The sequence below is a fragment of the Psittacula echo genome (genome assembly GCF_963264785.1).
Source record: "Psittacula echo genome assembly, chromosome: 20".
Taxonomy (NCBI): Eukaryota; Metazoa; Chordata; class Aves; order Psittaciformes; family Psittacidae; genus Psittacula; species Psittacula echo.
In genome coordinates, this window is record NC_137756.1 from 7,527,226 (window position 1) to 7,540,827 (window position 13,602).

General features: G+C 54.6%; 1 protein-coding gene across 1 annotated transcript; it reads right to left on the minus strand.

Annotated features, from left to right (window-relative positions):
- Positions 1-3,623: 3,623 nt before the first annotated feature.
- GBX2 (gastrulation brain homeobox 2) lies at positions 3,624-5,480 on the minus strand (the record flags this gene model as incomplete). The annotated part of the gene is made up of 2 exons (XM_080632057.1): positions 3,624-4,578; positions 4,970-5,480. The coding sequence occupies 2 exons, from the start codon at positions 5,478-5,480 to the stop codon at positions 4,055-4,057; spliced, it is 1,035 nt and encodes a 344-aa protein (XP_080488183.1). The 3' UTR covers positions 3,624-4,054.
- Between the last annotated feature and the right edge of the window lie 8,122 nt (positions 5,481-13,602).

Consider the following 13,602-nt stretch of genomic DNA (forward strand, 5'->3'; position numbering starts at 1 on the left):
GCCACAAAGCCAGAGGCTGGGGCCGGGACAAAAGCAGGAGAGAGGATGAAGTGGCTTGAAATAAATAGATTAAGGCTCTCTATGGGCCAGGCATAGCAGGAGGGAGAAAAGAGCAAGCAAGGGGCGGGCAAGCATCCCGCGGCAGCGGGAGGAGGGGGACAGGAAGGGACCTCGCACCCATGAGGGATGCAGGGTGGCTTGGCAGAGCATCAGCATCCCCTCCTGCATCCCCTCCTGCCCTGGGGCAGCCAGTTGGTGCACAGGGTGGGTTTCTGCCTGGGTTGGGGGCTGGAGTTTCTCCACCACCACCACCACCACCGTGTGTGTTTCTGAAGGGTTGGGATAGGCAATCAATTTTTATGATGTAATTTATAATTCATACAGGTTGTCTTCGTACATATGGTGTTGCTTTTCTGTGTCAGGGTGCCGGGTGCTTTATGACAGTGACGGTGGGAATTTGCATTGGCGGCCGCTTACCGGCCTCATCGCTCTCCTCTTCGCCGATGAAGATTGATATGGCCCTGTGGAAGCATGTGCAGGGATGGGGGGGTGATCCTGCATGACAGAGAGCCCCAAGGGGTGCGTGTCTATTGCAGGGGGTAACATGCACACGTAGGGAAATCGGGAAGATGCTCAGCCCTTGGATAGGGGCTATTCCCAACAGGGGTACAGATCCCCTCAGCCCTGTCTGCAAATATTAGGGATGGCCCCCCCTCAGGGTGGTGCTTGGAAGGGGGACCCCCTCTATCACAGAGGATAACCCCAATGGAGGGGTTATTTGTGCCCTCCACCCAGGCACAAAGGGGTCCTTGTAGGTGCATGCCCCGGGGCAGTAGGGGCAGATAAAAGGTACTAAGCTGAGCCTGCCCAGTCCCAGCTGAAATCATTAAACCAATTAAATCAACACAAATAAAAACAAGGCAGGAGCTACTCCCTCCCTTCTCAGGAAGTAGGAGTCCTCCCTCATCCTCTGCTCTAGCATGCACTGACTTCTTCTGGTCTCTGTGGCAGCCCTGGCATGCGGTGAGTTTGCTGGGTCGCTGCAGTGAGGGGGTACGGCATGGGGGGGGGTGGGGGTGGTGGTATATTTAAAAGCCATGATGTCTTATTTAAGAGGAAGGCAGCATGCTCCTTGCTTGGCCTGAGAGGGGTTGTTCCCTCCGGGCACCGCATCCCAGCACTGCTGAGCAAAGGTGCCTTGAAGATTGTGTGTATATATAAAATATCTCTATAAATGTCTATGTTATACGTGTATATATAAAAGGGGTTTTCCTAAGGCAGGCTGGAGGCGAGGAGCGGGCAGCTTCCCTTCCTCTCCCACTTTGGGCTGCCGCAAAGCGGGCCAGCATTTCTGCTGTGCTCCCCGAGCAGTGCAATTATTTGATCTGCAGATGTAAGAGGAATTTATTGTAACAACAAATATAGTGATGTCAAAACCCAACCTTGGATTAAAGCCGGCAGCCAAAGGGGAAGTGTATTAATTTCAAACAGCATCAGAGGCCAGTGCCTATTAGGACGAGCTATTCTTCAGACCCCCCCATCAGGATTAATCATTGGGAGTTAATTTGAAGCTCAGACAAGTTGCTGTTAATTTAGTGCAGGGAGGACGGGATGGAATAAAAAGCTGAGGTGCTGGCCGGGCCTCCTGGGTCTCATTAATCAGCGAGCTGAGACGGCCTGGCTTGATTACAATTTGCAAAAAAATTCATTAGAGCCCGGGCGATTGACAATTTTTCTCTCTGCCTCTGATCTGACTCATTAGGCAGCCAAATGAAAGCCATGATGATGGTGATGATGACAGCTATCAACCCCCTCGCTTGTTTATCTCCTTCTCCTCCGGCCCCCCGGCCCGGGGGCTCCCCGCTTCCAGCCCCAAAACCCCGTTCCTGTGTACGGGGGGGATGGAGGTGGCAATGGGGGACCCCAGCCCGCGGAGCAAACAACTTTCCCGTGCCTAGGGCAGATGTAGAGGGAGGGATGCCCCGCGGTGGGGTGGATGGGGGGACACGGGGGTGAGGAGCAGCTGCTCCTCCCTAAAATACGACACCCCACATAGCCCCGTGGGGGGGTACAGCCGGGCTGCCGCCTGCCCGAGCCAGCTCCGGGGTGGTTGCGGTTCCCACGAGCATCCCCTTTGCACCAAAAGCAAAGCCAAATACATTAAAATACTTGATAATAGCGAAAGGAAAGCGCGATCCGAAGAGGAGCAGAGGTGGGAAAACCCGTCAGGAAAGGACTGGGGGGGGGGGGGGTCGGTCGCCCTGAGCGTGTCCCGGCTCCCCGCTCCCTCCAGGGCAGAAACGAATCGGAAAATTATCTTTATTATTATCATTATTATTAATAATATATTTTAAACGAGCCAAAGGAGCAGGGCTTGGTTTCGGGGGAGCGGCTGGTGAGAGAGGGGACCCCCCCCATCTCCAAGCCCCCCGGAGCCGCCTCCAGCCCCTCCGAACCCGGCCTCGCAAAATACTAGTGATAATAATAACGATAATAGTACTAATAAATAGATGAGGAAGCGCAAGGGCAGTAACTGATGTGACCACCGCCGAGCCTCGGTGTGCCCGCCGCAGCCTGCCCCGGGAGCCTCACTGTTACTTCGGGAGCGCATCGCTCCTTTGGTTGCCCCCATCCCTCTAGTTTAATTTCAAGGCTCCCCCCCGCACCCCGTTTTCCTCGGTAAATTAATGCTTTTGCATCCCAAATAGCCGCCGCCGCTGCCAAGGAACGGTTTCACCGGCATGGGATGCGTAAAACGGTCAAGAAAACGGGATTAAAAGGATGCAAAGGGGGAAAACGGGAGGACACACGCGGGACCCCCCATCATCGCTCCCGGGCCGCAGCGCCCCGATCCCGTTAAGGGGGGGGTGCGTGTGACTGTAGGGCAACACCAGCGGCTGCACTCCCAAAACATGGAGATAGGGGATGCCGAGGAGTATGTGGGGGGTGCCCCTGCCTCCTCCCCGTTTATTGTCACAAAAAGCTTTTTTTCCCCCTGTTTTCACACACGCCCCCCAGAAAAAAAGGGAAACTTTTTTCCCCATTTCCCCCCTCCCCGACAATAAATGTGGCTTCGCTATAATAAGGCGAGAGGGGCATCGCTCCGCTGCGGCAGCACAGGAGGGGGAAAGCAAATCAGCTCCACGGCAGCTCCTGGACAGAACAACCGGGGGATGGAGGGCTTCTTTTTTGTCTCTTTTGTTTCTTTGTCGGTTTTTATTCACAAGACTTAATTTGCTTTTAAATTTCATAACTTATAAGGAAATAAGCTACATTGAAATAAATTAAACACAATAGAGAAGATCGTGCTATTTTTCTCCCACCCCCCCGCCCTCCCCTCTTTCTCTCTCTTTTTAAACATGGCTTAGTAGAATAGGCAAACCAAATCGACAGAAAGCCAGGCAAAAAATAGATTTCAAAACCCGTCCCCCAGTGCCTGCCGCTGAGCCCTCGGCCATCAAATCAAACAATAAAAAAAGGCATGAAATGAAACTCTTGTTTCTCTTTCGGTTTTGTTCTCTCGTCTTTGTTTGTTTTGGGTTATTTTTACCTTTCGCCCCCGGTAAGAAACAGAACCCCCAAAGGGTGGCTAAAGCCGGGTTTCGCTGGGGATATCGCTGCCGGTGAGGGGGGGGGAGCACGCTGCAGGATCCGGCGCCGACACCGCGTCTGTGGTCCCCATCGCGGCCAAGACAGCAACGGGGCAGCGTGCTAATAAATGTGTGTGTCTCTTCCCAGGGTTTGATATTCCTGCTCCGAACCAACGCAGCTCCCAAGCCTCTGCCTTCTCAGACTCTCGCTTGACTCTAAGTTTGGCTTTAAAGTTCGCTCGTGGTGGGGATTTGCGGCGCGGTCGCGTGGGATTTCGTCTCGCTGGTCGTCGTTTGCTTTAGGGGTTGTGTTGGTTTGCGGTTATTTTTCTGCTGCTGCTTTTTGTCTTATTTTTCTTTATTTTTTTCTTTTTTTTTTTTTTTCGGGTGGTTTGTTTTGAAACCCCGATTTTTGGAAAGTTTTCCCTCAAAAACTTGTGGCTTTGAAGCACTGCAGGGAGAGATCAGGGTCGGGCTTGCTCCAGCTGCTGATGCTGACTCCTGATCGCAAACCTGCTGACGTGCACCGGGATGGGGACCACGATCTTAGGGTTTCGGGAGGGCTCCCCTGTCTTGGAGTTGGCGTTGCCCGCCTTGACCCGTTTCCATTTAGCCCGTCTGTTCTGGAACCAGATTTTCACCTGCACCTCGCTGAGTTTGAGGGCGTGAGCGATCTGGGACCTCTCCGTCAGGGACAAGTACTTTTTGCAGTGAAACTCCTTCTCCAGCTCCAGCAGCTGCTCGCTGGTGAAGGCTGTCCGCCTCCGCCGGTTTTTGCCCGTGGATGTGGTGTTGGTGGAATTGGGGGGGTTTTGGGGGTTTTCCTCCAGCGCGTTGCCAGAGTCCTCTTCCTTGTGAGCCGCCTGGCCGGGGATGTTGTCGTCCGAGCTATAGTCTAGATCGCTGTCCATGGAGAAACTTTCCTCCTTGCCTTTCGCATCCTCTTCTGCTTTGGAGTCCTCCTTCCCCTGGCCCCGGAGAGCCCCGGCTGAAAGAGAAGCAGAGGCCTTTCGTTAGTATTCGGTACCCTCTGTCCCATGGCCACCGTGCTCCCTGGCCCACAGGTCCAGCAATCACCCCAAAATTTTTCTCTTCGGGTTTCTTTTTTCGCGGCTTTCGGTTGGGTTTATTTGATTTCTGTTATTTCAAGCGGCGGGGACTTAAAACCTCCGTTCTCCTCCTCTTCCATTCTCCTCGGCCTTGCGGCCAGCGGACCCCCGCCACCAGCCCTGCTTCCCCCCAGGGGCGTCCCCCGCCTCTGGAGCCGCCCTATGCCACGACCCCCTCCCAGCCCGCCCCGCCGGGGGATGCTGCGCGGAGAGGGCGGCGGGACCCCGATTCCCCCCTCTCTTGCCCCTCTGGTGCCGGCGCTCACTCACCGAGGGAGGCCTGGACGGCGTCGGCTGCGGGGAATGGCAGAAGGGCTCCGTCCTTCCCCAGGAAGGCTTTGCCATCGTCGCCGCCGCCGTCCGGGGGGATCCCCTCGGCTTTATCGAAGTTCCCCGGGGGTGCGAACTTCCTGGCGGCCTCTTGGTGCTGGGGGGAGGCGGGGAAGGTGCCGGGCAGCGTGGCCATGAGGGTGGAGGTGAGGGCCATGCCCTGGGCCAGGCTGGAGCAGAAACCCGTGGGCAGGCTGGGGAGCTGGTGGTGGTGGGGATGCGCGGGGGGCAGCGCCGGCTGGAGGGCGCCCTGCGGTAGCGCCGGGGGCGGCGGAGGGGGCGGTGGTAGCACCACGGGCCGGTAGGGCATGAACATGGGGTAGCCGGTGTAGACGAAGTGGCCGGGGGCGGGCGGCGGGGGGCTGCCGATGAGCGAGTCGATGCTGAAGGCCGTGCTGCTTCCCAGCGGGCGCTGCATCATCATCAGCGAGGGCTGGAAAGCCGCGCTCATGCCGGAGCGGCGGCGGGAGCGACCTCCTTCTTCCTCCTCCTCCTCCTCCTGCTGCCGCCGCCGCTGCTCCTCCTCGGGGCCGCGCTCACGCGTGGGGCAGCGCCCGGGCAGCGCCGGGGCGGAGCGGGGCCGCCGCCCGCCGCCGCCGCCCGCACATCGGGGCTGGCCCCCGCCCGCCGCCGCGTGCGCCCCCGCGGAGCCCGCCCGCCGCCGCCACCGCCGCGCCGCTCTGCCCGCCCGCGCTCCCCGCGCCCATTCACATTTTGCCCGGCTGGGAACCCGGCCCGCCCCACGTGGCCGCCGCCGCCGCCTGCCATTGGGCGGGAGGGCGGCGGGGCGGGGCGTAACTGGGAGGACACGCCCCTAGCACCTCCTCTGTTCACACACACACCCCCCCCCGCCGCGCCGCGCCGCAGCACCGCGGCCGCTGGACGGGGCGGTCCACGCGTGAGCGGCCGCGGACACACCGGGAAGCCGCGGTGCCTTCGGGGCCGCAGTGGGGTCCCCCCCGCTCCCCCGGGGCGTGTGACATTCATGCCCATCGGACACACCAATTTGATGCCTCCAAAAGCGTTGAAAACCCCTTTTTTATTTTTGACAAAACCCCCTATTTTATTCACGCTTTTCTCTCCCTCTCCCCCCCCCCCCCCAATTTTTTTTTCCCTTTAAAAGCCCCCAAATAGGCTCCATGTGGTTCTGGGTAAAGTCAGCCCCTTGGCTTGGCTTTGAAATTGCTTCTGCAATTATGTAAAAGAGCCATTCAGCAACACGGCGGAATTAAAAGCGATGGAGGGCTGCTCCCTTTTCTCCGGCGAGCCTCTCATGTTGGCCGGCTCAAAGCCTTTTCCAACACGATGTCTTTGGCGAGGACAAAAGCTGGGACAAAAAAAAAGGGGGGGGGGGGGGAAGGAAAAAATAAAAGCCCCTAAACTTGTAAATTGAACGTCAAGGGAACTTTACACCATTTCAAAGGCCATAAATAATGATAAAGGGACCAGGCGAAGAGGCAAACCCAGGCAATTAATGGAGGTTCCCAAGCAAAGATCAAGTGGTTTGGAAAATAAAATTAAATGCAAAAAGAGAGAGGAGAAGGGGAAAAGAGGAAGGGGGGCGGTTGGAGCTGGCTGGGGGTGGAATCCCTCCTGCCTTTGGGAAGTTGAAGCCTTCCCGGGACAATGGTGCTGACTGCGCGTCTGGACTTAGTTTGGGAGGGTTTGGGGCACAAACCGCACTCCAAGTGATTTCTGGCTGAGGGGGGGCATCCCCCAAAAGCAAGGGGCAGCGGCAGATCCTGCTCCTGCCTGCTTGGGAAGCTCCTAATGCCCCAGTGCTCGTTTCTGGCTGATTGATGCTCATGTTTTTCAGAGTAGGATGGCAGATGTGAGGCTGGGGGGGCTGCACACCCCATGAGGAAGGTGACACCCCCCAGCAGGTAAGGATAGCGACAGCCACACTCTGTCCCCCAAATCCCTCCCTCCAGGCCGCCCAAGCCCCATACAAGGCAAGGGGTGAGGGTGGTCCCTCCATCATTGGCTTCATGGCCCCAGGGACCCCCCCTTTCAAAGCAGTAGAGGCTTTACCCACCCAAAATGTGCCAGTTGGGGTTTGTCCCGGGGGGGGGGTGCGGGTATCACAACTCAGCCCTCAGCAAGTCCCATTTGCAACCCCCCCCCCAAACCCATTCTCACCACTGAAGCTTGGTGGCATCCCCAAACAGGGGGCTGCCCCCCACCCTACGCCTGGATATCTGGGTCAGTTTATCCATTTCCAGCCAACATCTGAAACCGTTCTTTTCTTGGCAGAAACGATTAGTGAGGAGGTTATTGCTTTTGGCCCTCGGCGCGGTTTCACCAGCCGGTCCTGCATCCGAGTCCCCATTCCTGGCTTAACGCAGCTTTTGGGGGTACCAAACCCACTGGTCACCCAAGGAATGGATTTAGGGATTTCCCCCTCCCCAACGCTGCGTTTCTGTTGGAGAAACACTTTTTCCTGGCGATGTGGCAAGGGAGACAGGGTTGGCGTCCACGGACGCAGCTGCTGCTGGGGATGTGTGCACACACACTTTTGGGGCCCATCTCTGACTTCAAGGGACTGGGAAAAGTTTACTTATACAGCTCATTTCCATATGTCCCGGCTCCGTCTCGCGGAGGCCACCATATGTGCGGTGATGCAGTGCTTGGGATTTCTCCCGGCACTGCACTGGCAAGGTTTCCATCTCCCCTGTAGATGCTTCATAGCCGCACGTGTGGTTGTTTCTATCTGATATTTATTCCCTTCCACCTTTTCCCTGTGACCCAGCAGCAGGCATCCTCCGATCACAGCTTCTCTTTTGCCTCCCACCATGGCAGATGGAGCTGAGCTAAACCCTCCAGCCCCCCAAATCAGCAGCATTCCCACTCCTTCCAAATCCAACCGGAGCAGGCTGGAAATCCTTGCAGAGAAGCAAAGCTTTCGTTTCAATAGAAAAGCAAGGAGGGGGAAAAAAAATCATCTCTCTTCAGGAAACTGCCTTTGGTTGCGAGAAGGGGAGATAATTAGGCATGGTAATGTGGCAGGGCATGGAAATGTGTACCAACACCCAGCTCCTGCAGCTGTTTTTATTGTCAGCCCTCTTCAAAATTTGCCCACAAACAAGTGCCTTTGCAAGACGGGAGCATTATTGCAGGCGAGAATGGGCTTTTTGTTCGGCACATAATTAGCTGATTTTTCTCCCGGAGAAAAACGTCGGCGATCTCCTGATTGTCCTGGCGTGATTGTGCCTGGGAAGTGTAACAGGCGGGAGGGAGGTGAGGGGCAAGCAGGGGAGCCCCCCTCGTGCCCCATGGAGGGACCCCTGCTGCTGCTGGGACATGGGAAGAGCCTTTCCCAGCAGGTTTAACTCTGATTATATGGTAGGAATCAGCACTTTGGAGGGTCATGCTTGGTTGGGAGGTGGGGGAAGTCCCCTGGCTGGGCTGCACATGAGTGCAGACCTGGTTCTGCATGACCTCAGCTTGAAACATGGTACCAAATGCTGCTTAGGGAGGCTCATGCATCACCCAAATAGGCGCTGCTGAAGAGCAGGTGGCTCCTGGCAGGTTCTTCTGCAAAATAACCTTCCCAGGAAAGGAGCATCAAATATGTGAAGGCATCCTTGAACTGGGCAGGTTCTGGGGGGGGATGTCTGTGACTAGGTGTGCTAGAGAGACTGTCCCCTAGATCCGTGTAGGGAGGGAGATACAGCTCTTTGGAGGGAAGTGAAACAGGGGAGCCAGGAAGCAAGAGGAAAACCTGGAGGTTCTTGAGCCAGGTGCAAGTCTGTGGGGTGACAGAGGTCAGAGCACCCTTCCACCAGCTGGGGGCTGATGGCTGCTTATGGCCCTTTGGGCACCTCTAGCTTGCTCGCAGGGAGCTGTGCTGTGGGTTTCCATGTGGGATACAGGGTCTGATATCCATCCTCCCACCAGGTATTTGGGGGTGTACCATTTGGAGCAGGGTCCACTCTGCTGCAGGGCCATTGAGGAGGGGTGGGGAGATGAATGATATTTTGTAAAGGATGATAAACCGGATGACTTTATCAGAGGCAAAACTCAGGTTTATGGAGACCCTGGCGAGCTCGTTCTTGGAAGACACTCTGCCTTCGCTGGGGGCATTTTAATTGCATGGGAAACGTCACCAAAAGCATCTCGCCCTACTGTGCCTTTATGCTTTTAAAGTGACTTTTCTAGGGAGGGGATATGTAAGAGGAGAAACTGTGAGCAAAACTGCCCTTTCCCCCCGCAATCAGTGCGTACTTAATGCTGCAGGGATTAGGTGTGAGCGCTGAACACTAAAATAAGGGGTGCAGCCGGGGCTCTTCATCCTCTACCTGTGTCACTCCCGCAGCGGGGAGGCAGTTCCGTGCGTGGCCGTGGGTTTATTTCAGCGTGTTGGGGCTTGCAGGAGCTGGGAGTAAGCGGGATGGGGATTGGGGAAGCAGGATTTGGCCACTGGCAAAGGCTGAGCGCGGAGGGGTGCGAACCACAGCCCCGGGAAAGCCTCTCCCGCCTCTCCCTTCGGATTCCAAGCAGGGGAAGAAGAGAACCAAAACAAACCGATCCCCCCCAGCCTCCATCATTGGTCACTTAATCCCATTAACTGCTTCCCGTGTTCCCGTTTGAACTGGGAGCGCGGCCCCGCGGGGAGCTGGGACTGCCCCCCCCCCCCCGTCGCTCCTAAGGGGGGGGGTCTCCTCCCCGCACGGTTGATGTGCTGCGCGGGTTTGTTGGTTTATTTCTTTTCCATCCTTTTTGCTGTATTTCCCCCTGTTTGTGGGGTTTGTCTCTTTCATTTTTTGGGAACAAACTCGAAGGTTCTCGGGATTTTCGGGATGGAAAAAATAGGCTAAAAGGGTAAAAATAACGCCGTGCAGGTTAAAGAAAAGACATTCGGCTTTCGTAATCCCGAATCCTATCCCGAAATTCGTTCGGATGAAGGGAAAATGGGAGATTTTCCTATTTATAGATTTTTCCCCCCTTTTAATTGGCACGTATTTAAATAACTCGAGTCCAAATATTTTAAGAAGACCAAAGGAGACGCTGAACAGACCGCATCGCTACGGAGAGATTCTCTCTAGCGGTGGAAAAGCCACACGCACTCCCGGGCACGGTTTTCCCGGGAAGATCATGGAGAAATCCGGCAGTTTAAAAAAATCCCGACTAAAAGTCTCAAATATTCCCAGGTCAGAGGGGCACCGTCTCATTAAAACCAGCGCGGTCCTGAAACTGCACTGCAGACATTAAAGTGCAGTATTTTTCAATTAGAGCTGACGAATTCAATCAAAATTCCATAGATTAGGATGAAATGAGGCATGGGTCATTTACAGGGGAATTTAATTGCAGAGCCATTAGACAAATAGTATATTTGCCATTCTCACATTATCCATCATTTTAGACATCAATAGAAGGAACAGCATCTTTACTAATACAGCAGCACTTCCCAATCTCTGCCTGTAAACACTCCCTTTCCCCATAGCTCCTGATTATATCTGATTTCATTTAAAGCCATGGGGGATTATAAATGTTCCTGCAATCAGGTTCATTAGGACTACGAGAGGGGAGAAAAAAAAAGAAGGCGAAATCTCATTTCGGGTTGGGATTGCTTTGCGGATCACCCGCCTCAGCGCAGCCTGCGCGCTGCCTCGCTCTGCTTCGGAAAACAAAACCATCATAAAATCAAATGCGGTTTCATTACCGGGGCCACCACTTCGGGGCTTGATTACCACCCTGATGAGCCCCTTTTGCAGCCGTTGAGAAGGTGGTGGGGAGCAAGCAATTCCCATCGGGATAACAAACCCCCCCCCTTCCTCCTTCAAAACACCCCACTTCATCCCACAGTCGCCCCGGGGGTTCCGGCTGCGGCTTCGGAGGGAGCCCGGGTCGGGAAACACCCGACGGGCTGGAAAAGCCTCCTTTTTTAGGGGGGTATCCTTAGTTCTCCCCATCCCAGTCTGTTTAACCAGCAAACAGAGACGTGTGTGCATCAGGGCGGGTAATTCCTATTATTTGGAGCTTATTTTGCAGCCGCTGCCGACCGGGACCATCGGTGGTTTTATTGCTGCAGGGTGGAAAACCGAGACGGACCAGCCCCGCCACAAGGAAAAGGCGAGGAGCGAAGGTCTCTGACATTTTTTTCCTTAATAGCAGCTTAATATTAACCGCCTTTCATAAAACACGCGCATCCGGATAGACTTACAGAAGAAAAAAAGCCCAGAAACCCCTTCATTTCACCCAAATGTATGGTGTGTTCGCTGCCTCAGTAATTTAATTGGAATGAAACGTGAAAAATGTGTCATTTTTGGGAAGAATTTATGCATCGCTTCCTGGAAATCTCATTGTCTTAACTAGCAGCCTACTGTGTTCTGTTTAGCAGGCATAATCGCATTTTTATGTGTCTCTGTATTATAAGTTAATGTGACCTCCCGTCTTTTGCTGCTGGAATAAAAAAGGAAAAAGAATGGAAATGATCCATTGCCATAACATCTGCATCAAAACAAGGTGCCGGCAGGAGGAAAAAAACCCTGACGTATATATATATTCGTGTGTGTACATATATATATACACACACATACGTATGTGTATATATACCCATCCGCTCTTTTGCCAGCCTGCCAAACTTAGCCCCAGTTGAGCGCGCGGGCACCGGCAGAATGGCTTAAACCGTGGTGGTGGGGAAGCCCCAAATCCCTCAAATTTATTTAATTTGTATTTTGTTTTCTCCCATTTTTCCCCTTTTTTCCCCACTTCCGATGTTCCCCCGGCTCCGTGCTGAGCCTCCGCAGCCCGCGCTACCGGCGGCCTCCCGCCCCCGACGGCCGCCGCCGAGCCCAGGGCGCCCCCTGCTGGTCTCGGGGCGCCGCGCAGGAAGCGGAGGGGGGAGCAGCCCGCTCGGGTCCGTGGTGTTTAACTACCTCCTTCTTTCCCTTCCCTTCCCTTCCCTTCCCTTCCCTTCCCTTCCCTTCCCTTCCCTTCCCTTCCCTTCCCTTCCCTTCCCTTCCCTTCCCTTCCCTTCCCTTCCCTTCCCTTCCCTTCCCACTTTTCCATCCTTCCCTACACCCCTGTCGCCCTTCTGCCAGCTGCAAGGCGTCTTTTCCTCCCCCCCGCCATCCCTCCACTCCTTTGATGCCTATTTTTTCCCTCCATGGGTAGCTACAGATGGGGAGCCGAGGCCATGGATTTGGAGGGAGGATGGGATCACCTGGTGGGACTCTATCTCCATGCAAGCTTGCCCAATACGGATGTAAACGGTGTCATTCTTCTCTACTCGGGGGCCACACTAAAGATGAAAGGCTCATTAGAGGCACCAACATTTAGATTTGGCTGGTTCAGCCACACAATGACTCAGCCAGGATGTGTTTTCCCTTAATCCCTTTCAATTCTACCCCCACTGAAACAAACCATAAAGGAGCCACTGAAGTCGTGAAGTGCCAGGTCTCAATGTGTCGTGGGGCTTTGCCGTGGGGCATTCCCGTGTGGGACGGGGCTCAGGCATCAAAGATGTGGAACACAGGGGAACTTGGCGATGTCTGTACACAACATAAAGAGTGAGGGAAGCTGCGGAAGCAGCAGGTGGAAGCTGGGAAGGGGGGGAATTTCCTTTCCCTCCCCACTTGGACACTCCCTGCTCCATGGACACTGGCTCAGGGATGCTGCCAGCATGCTGTGCATTGCCTGTATAACCCACCATAGCACTGGGTGCTGGTGCACAGCCCAAACGTGCAAAAAGGCTGATTTATTTGTGCGTACTCCTATTTAAATAGCGAGTGTAATTAAGCCATGGAACGATTTGGCAGCAGAGCTGCTAGCACAAGGACAGCTGTTCTTCCGAGGGGCATGTGCACGCACTTGCTTTGGTTCAACAGAAATCAATTTGGGAAGCCTCAGGGTCTGGGAAAACAGATCTTAGCTCCTCCTGGTAGCTTTTGCCAAGTCACCATGCGAAATGAAAGCCCAAACTCCTCTGCTTTGGGAGCAGCGATGGGCACAATGGGTGTAGGAGGTGTTGGTGCATCCCTTGGACTGTGGGGAACTGGGAGAAACAGGGGGCTGTGGCATCCCCCACCTCGGGTCCTGTGTGGAGTGACCAACTCTTGGTAGATTCTACCTTTAAAAAGTGGACTTTTGAGTCTATTTTCCAGTCTATATTAGTGTGACTGGATACTGCATCCTGCTAACAGCTTCCACGCTGCACCTCTGCTCTCAGTTCTGCTTGTGTCACACGCAGGGGAGATTATCCAAGGGGATTTGATGCCTGCGTGGGCTGATTTTAGTCATCTGTCGCGGTGCTTGCCTTGGCACACCTGAGGATCCCAGCTGCTTTGTAGAGAGCCTTTATAATGAGTACTATTCCTACCTGCAGCATGCTTGTAACAGCTACTAATCATTTTATTACTCTTTATAATCTATTTAAAGCACAATTAGGGGGAGAAAAAAAATCTATACAAAGTTACGGCTGAAAGCACCTTTTAGTTCCATTATAAATCCCTGAAAAACAACCATCTATCACGCGATGTGCCGCTCCTCCGCCAGGCTGACAGAAATGGATGCAGATGCACTACAGCGAGGGCGGGCTGGATGGTGGACCTCAGCCGGCTCCTCTCAGCCTT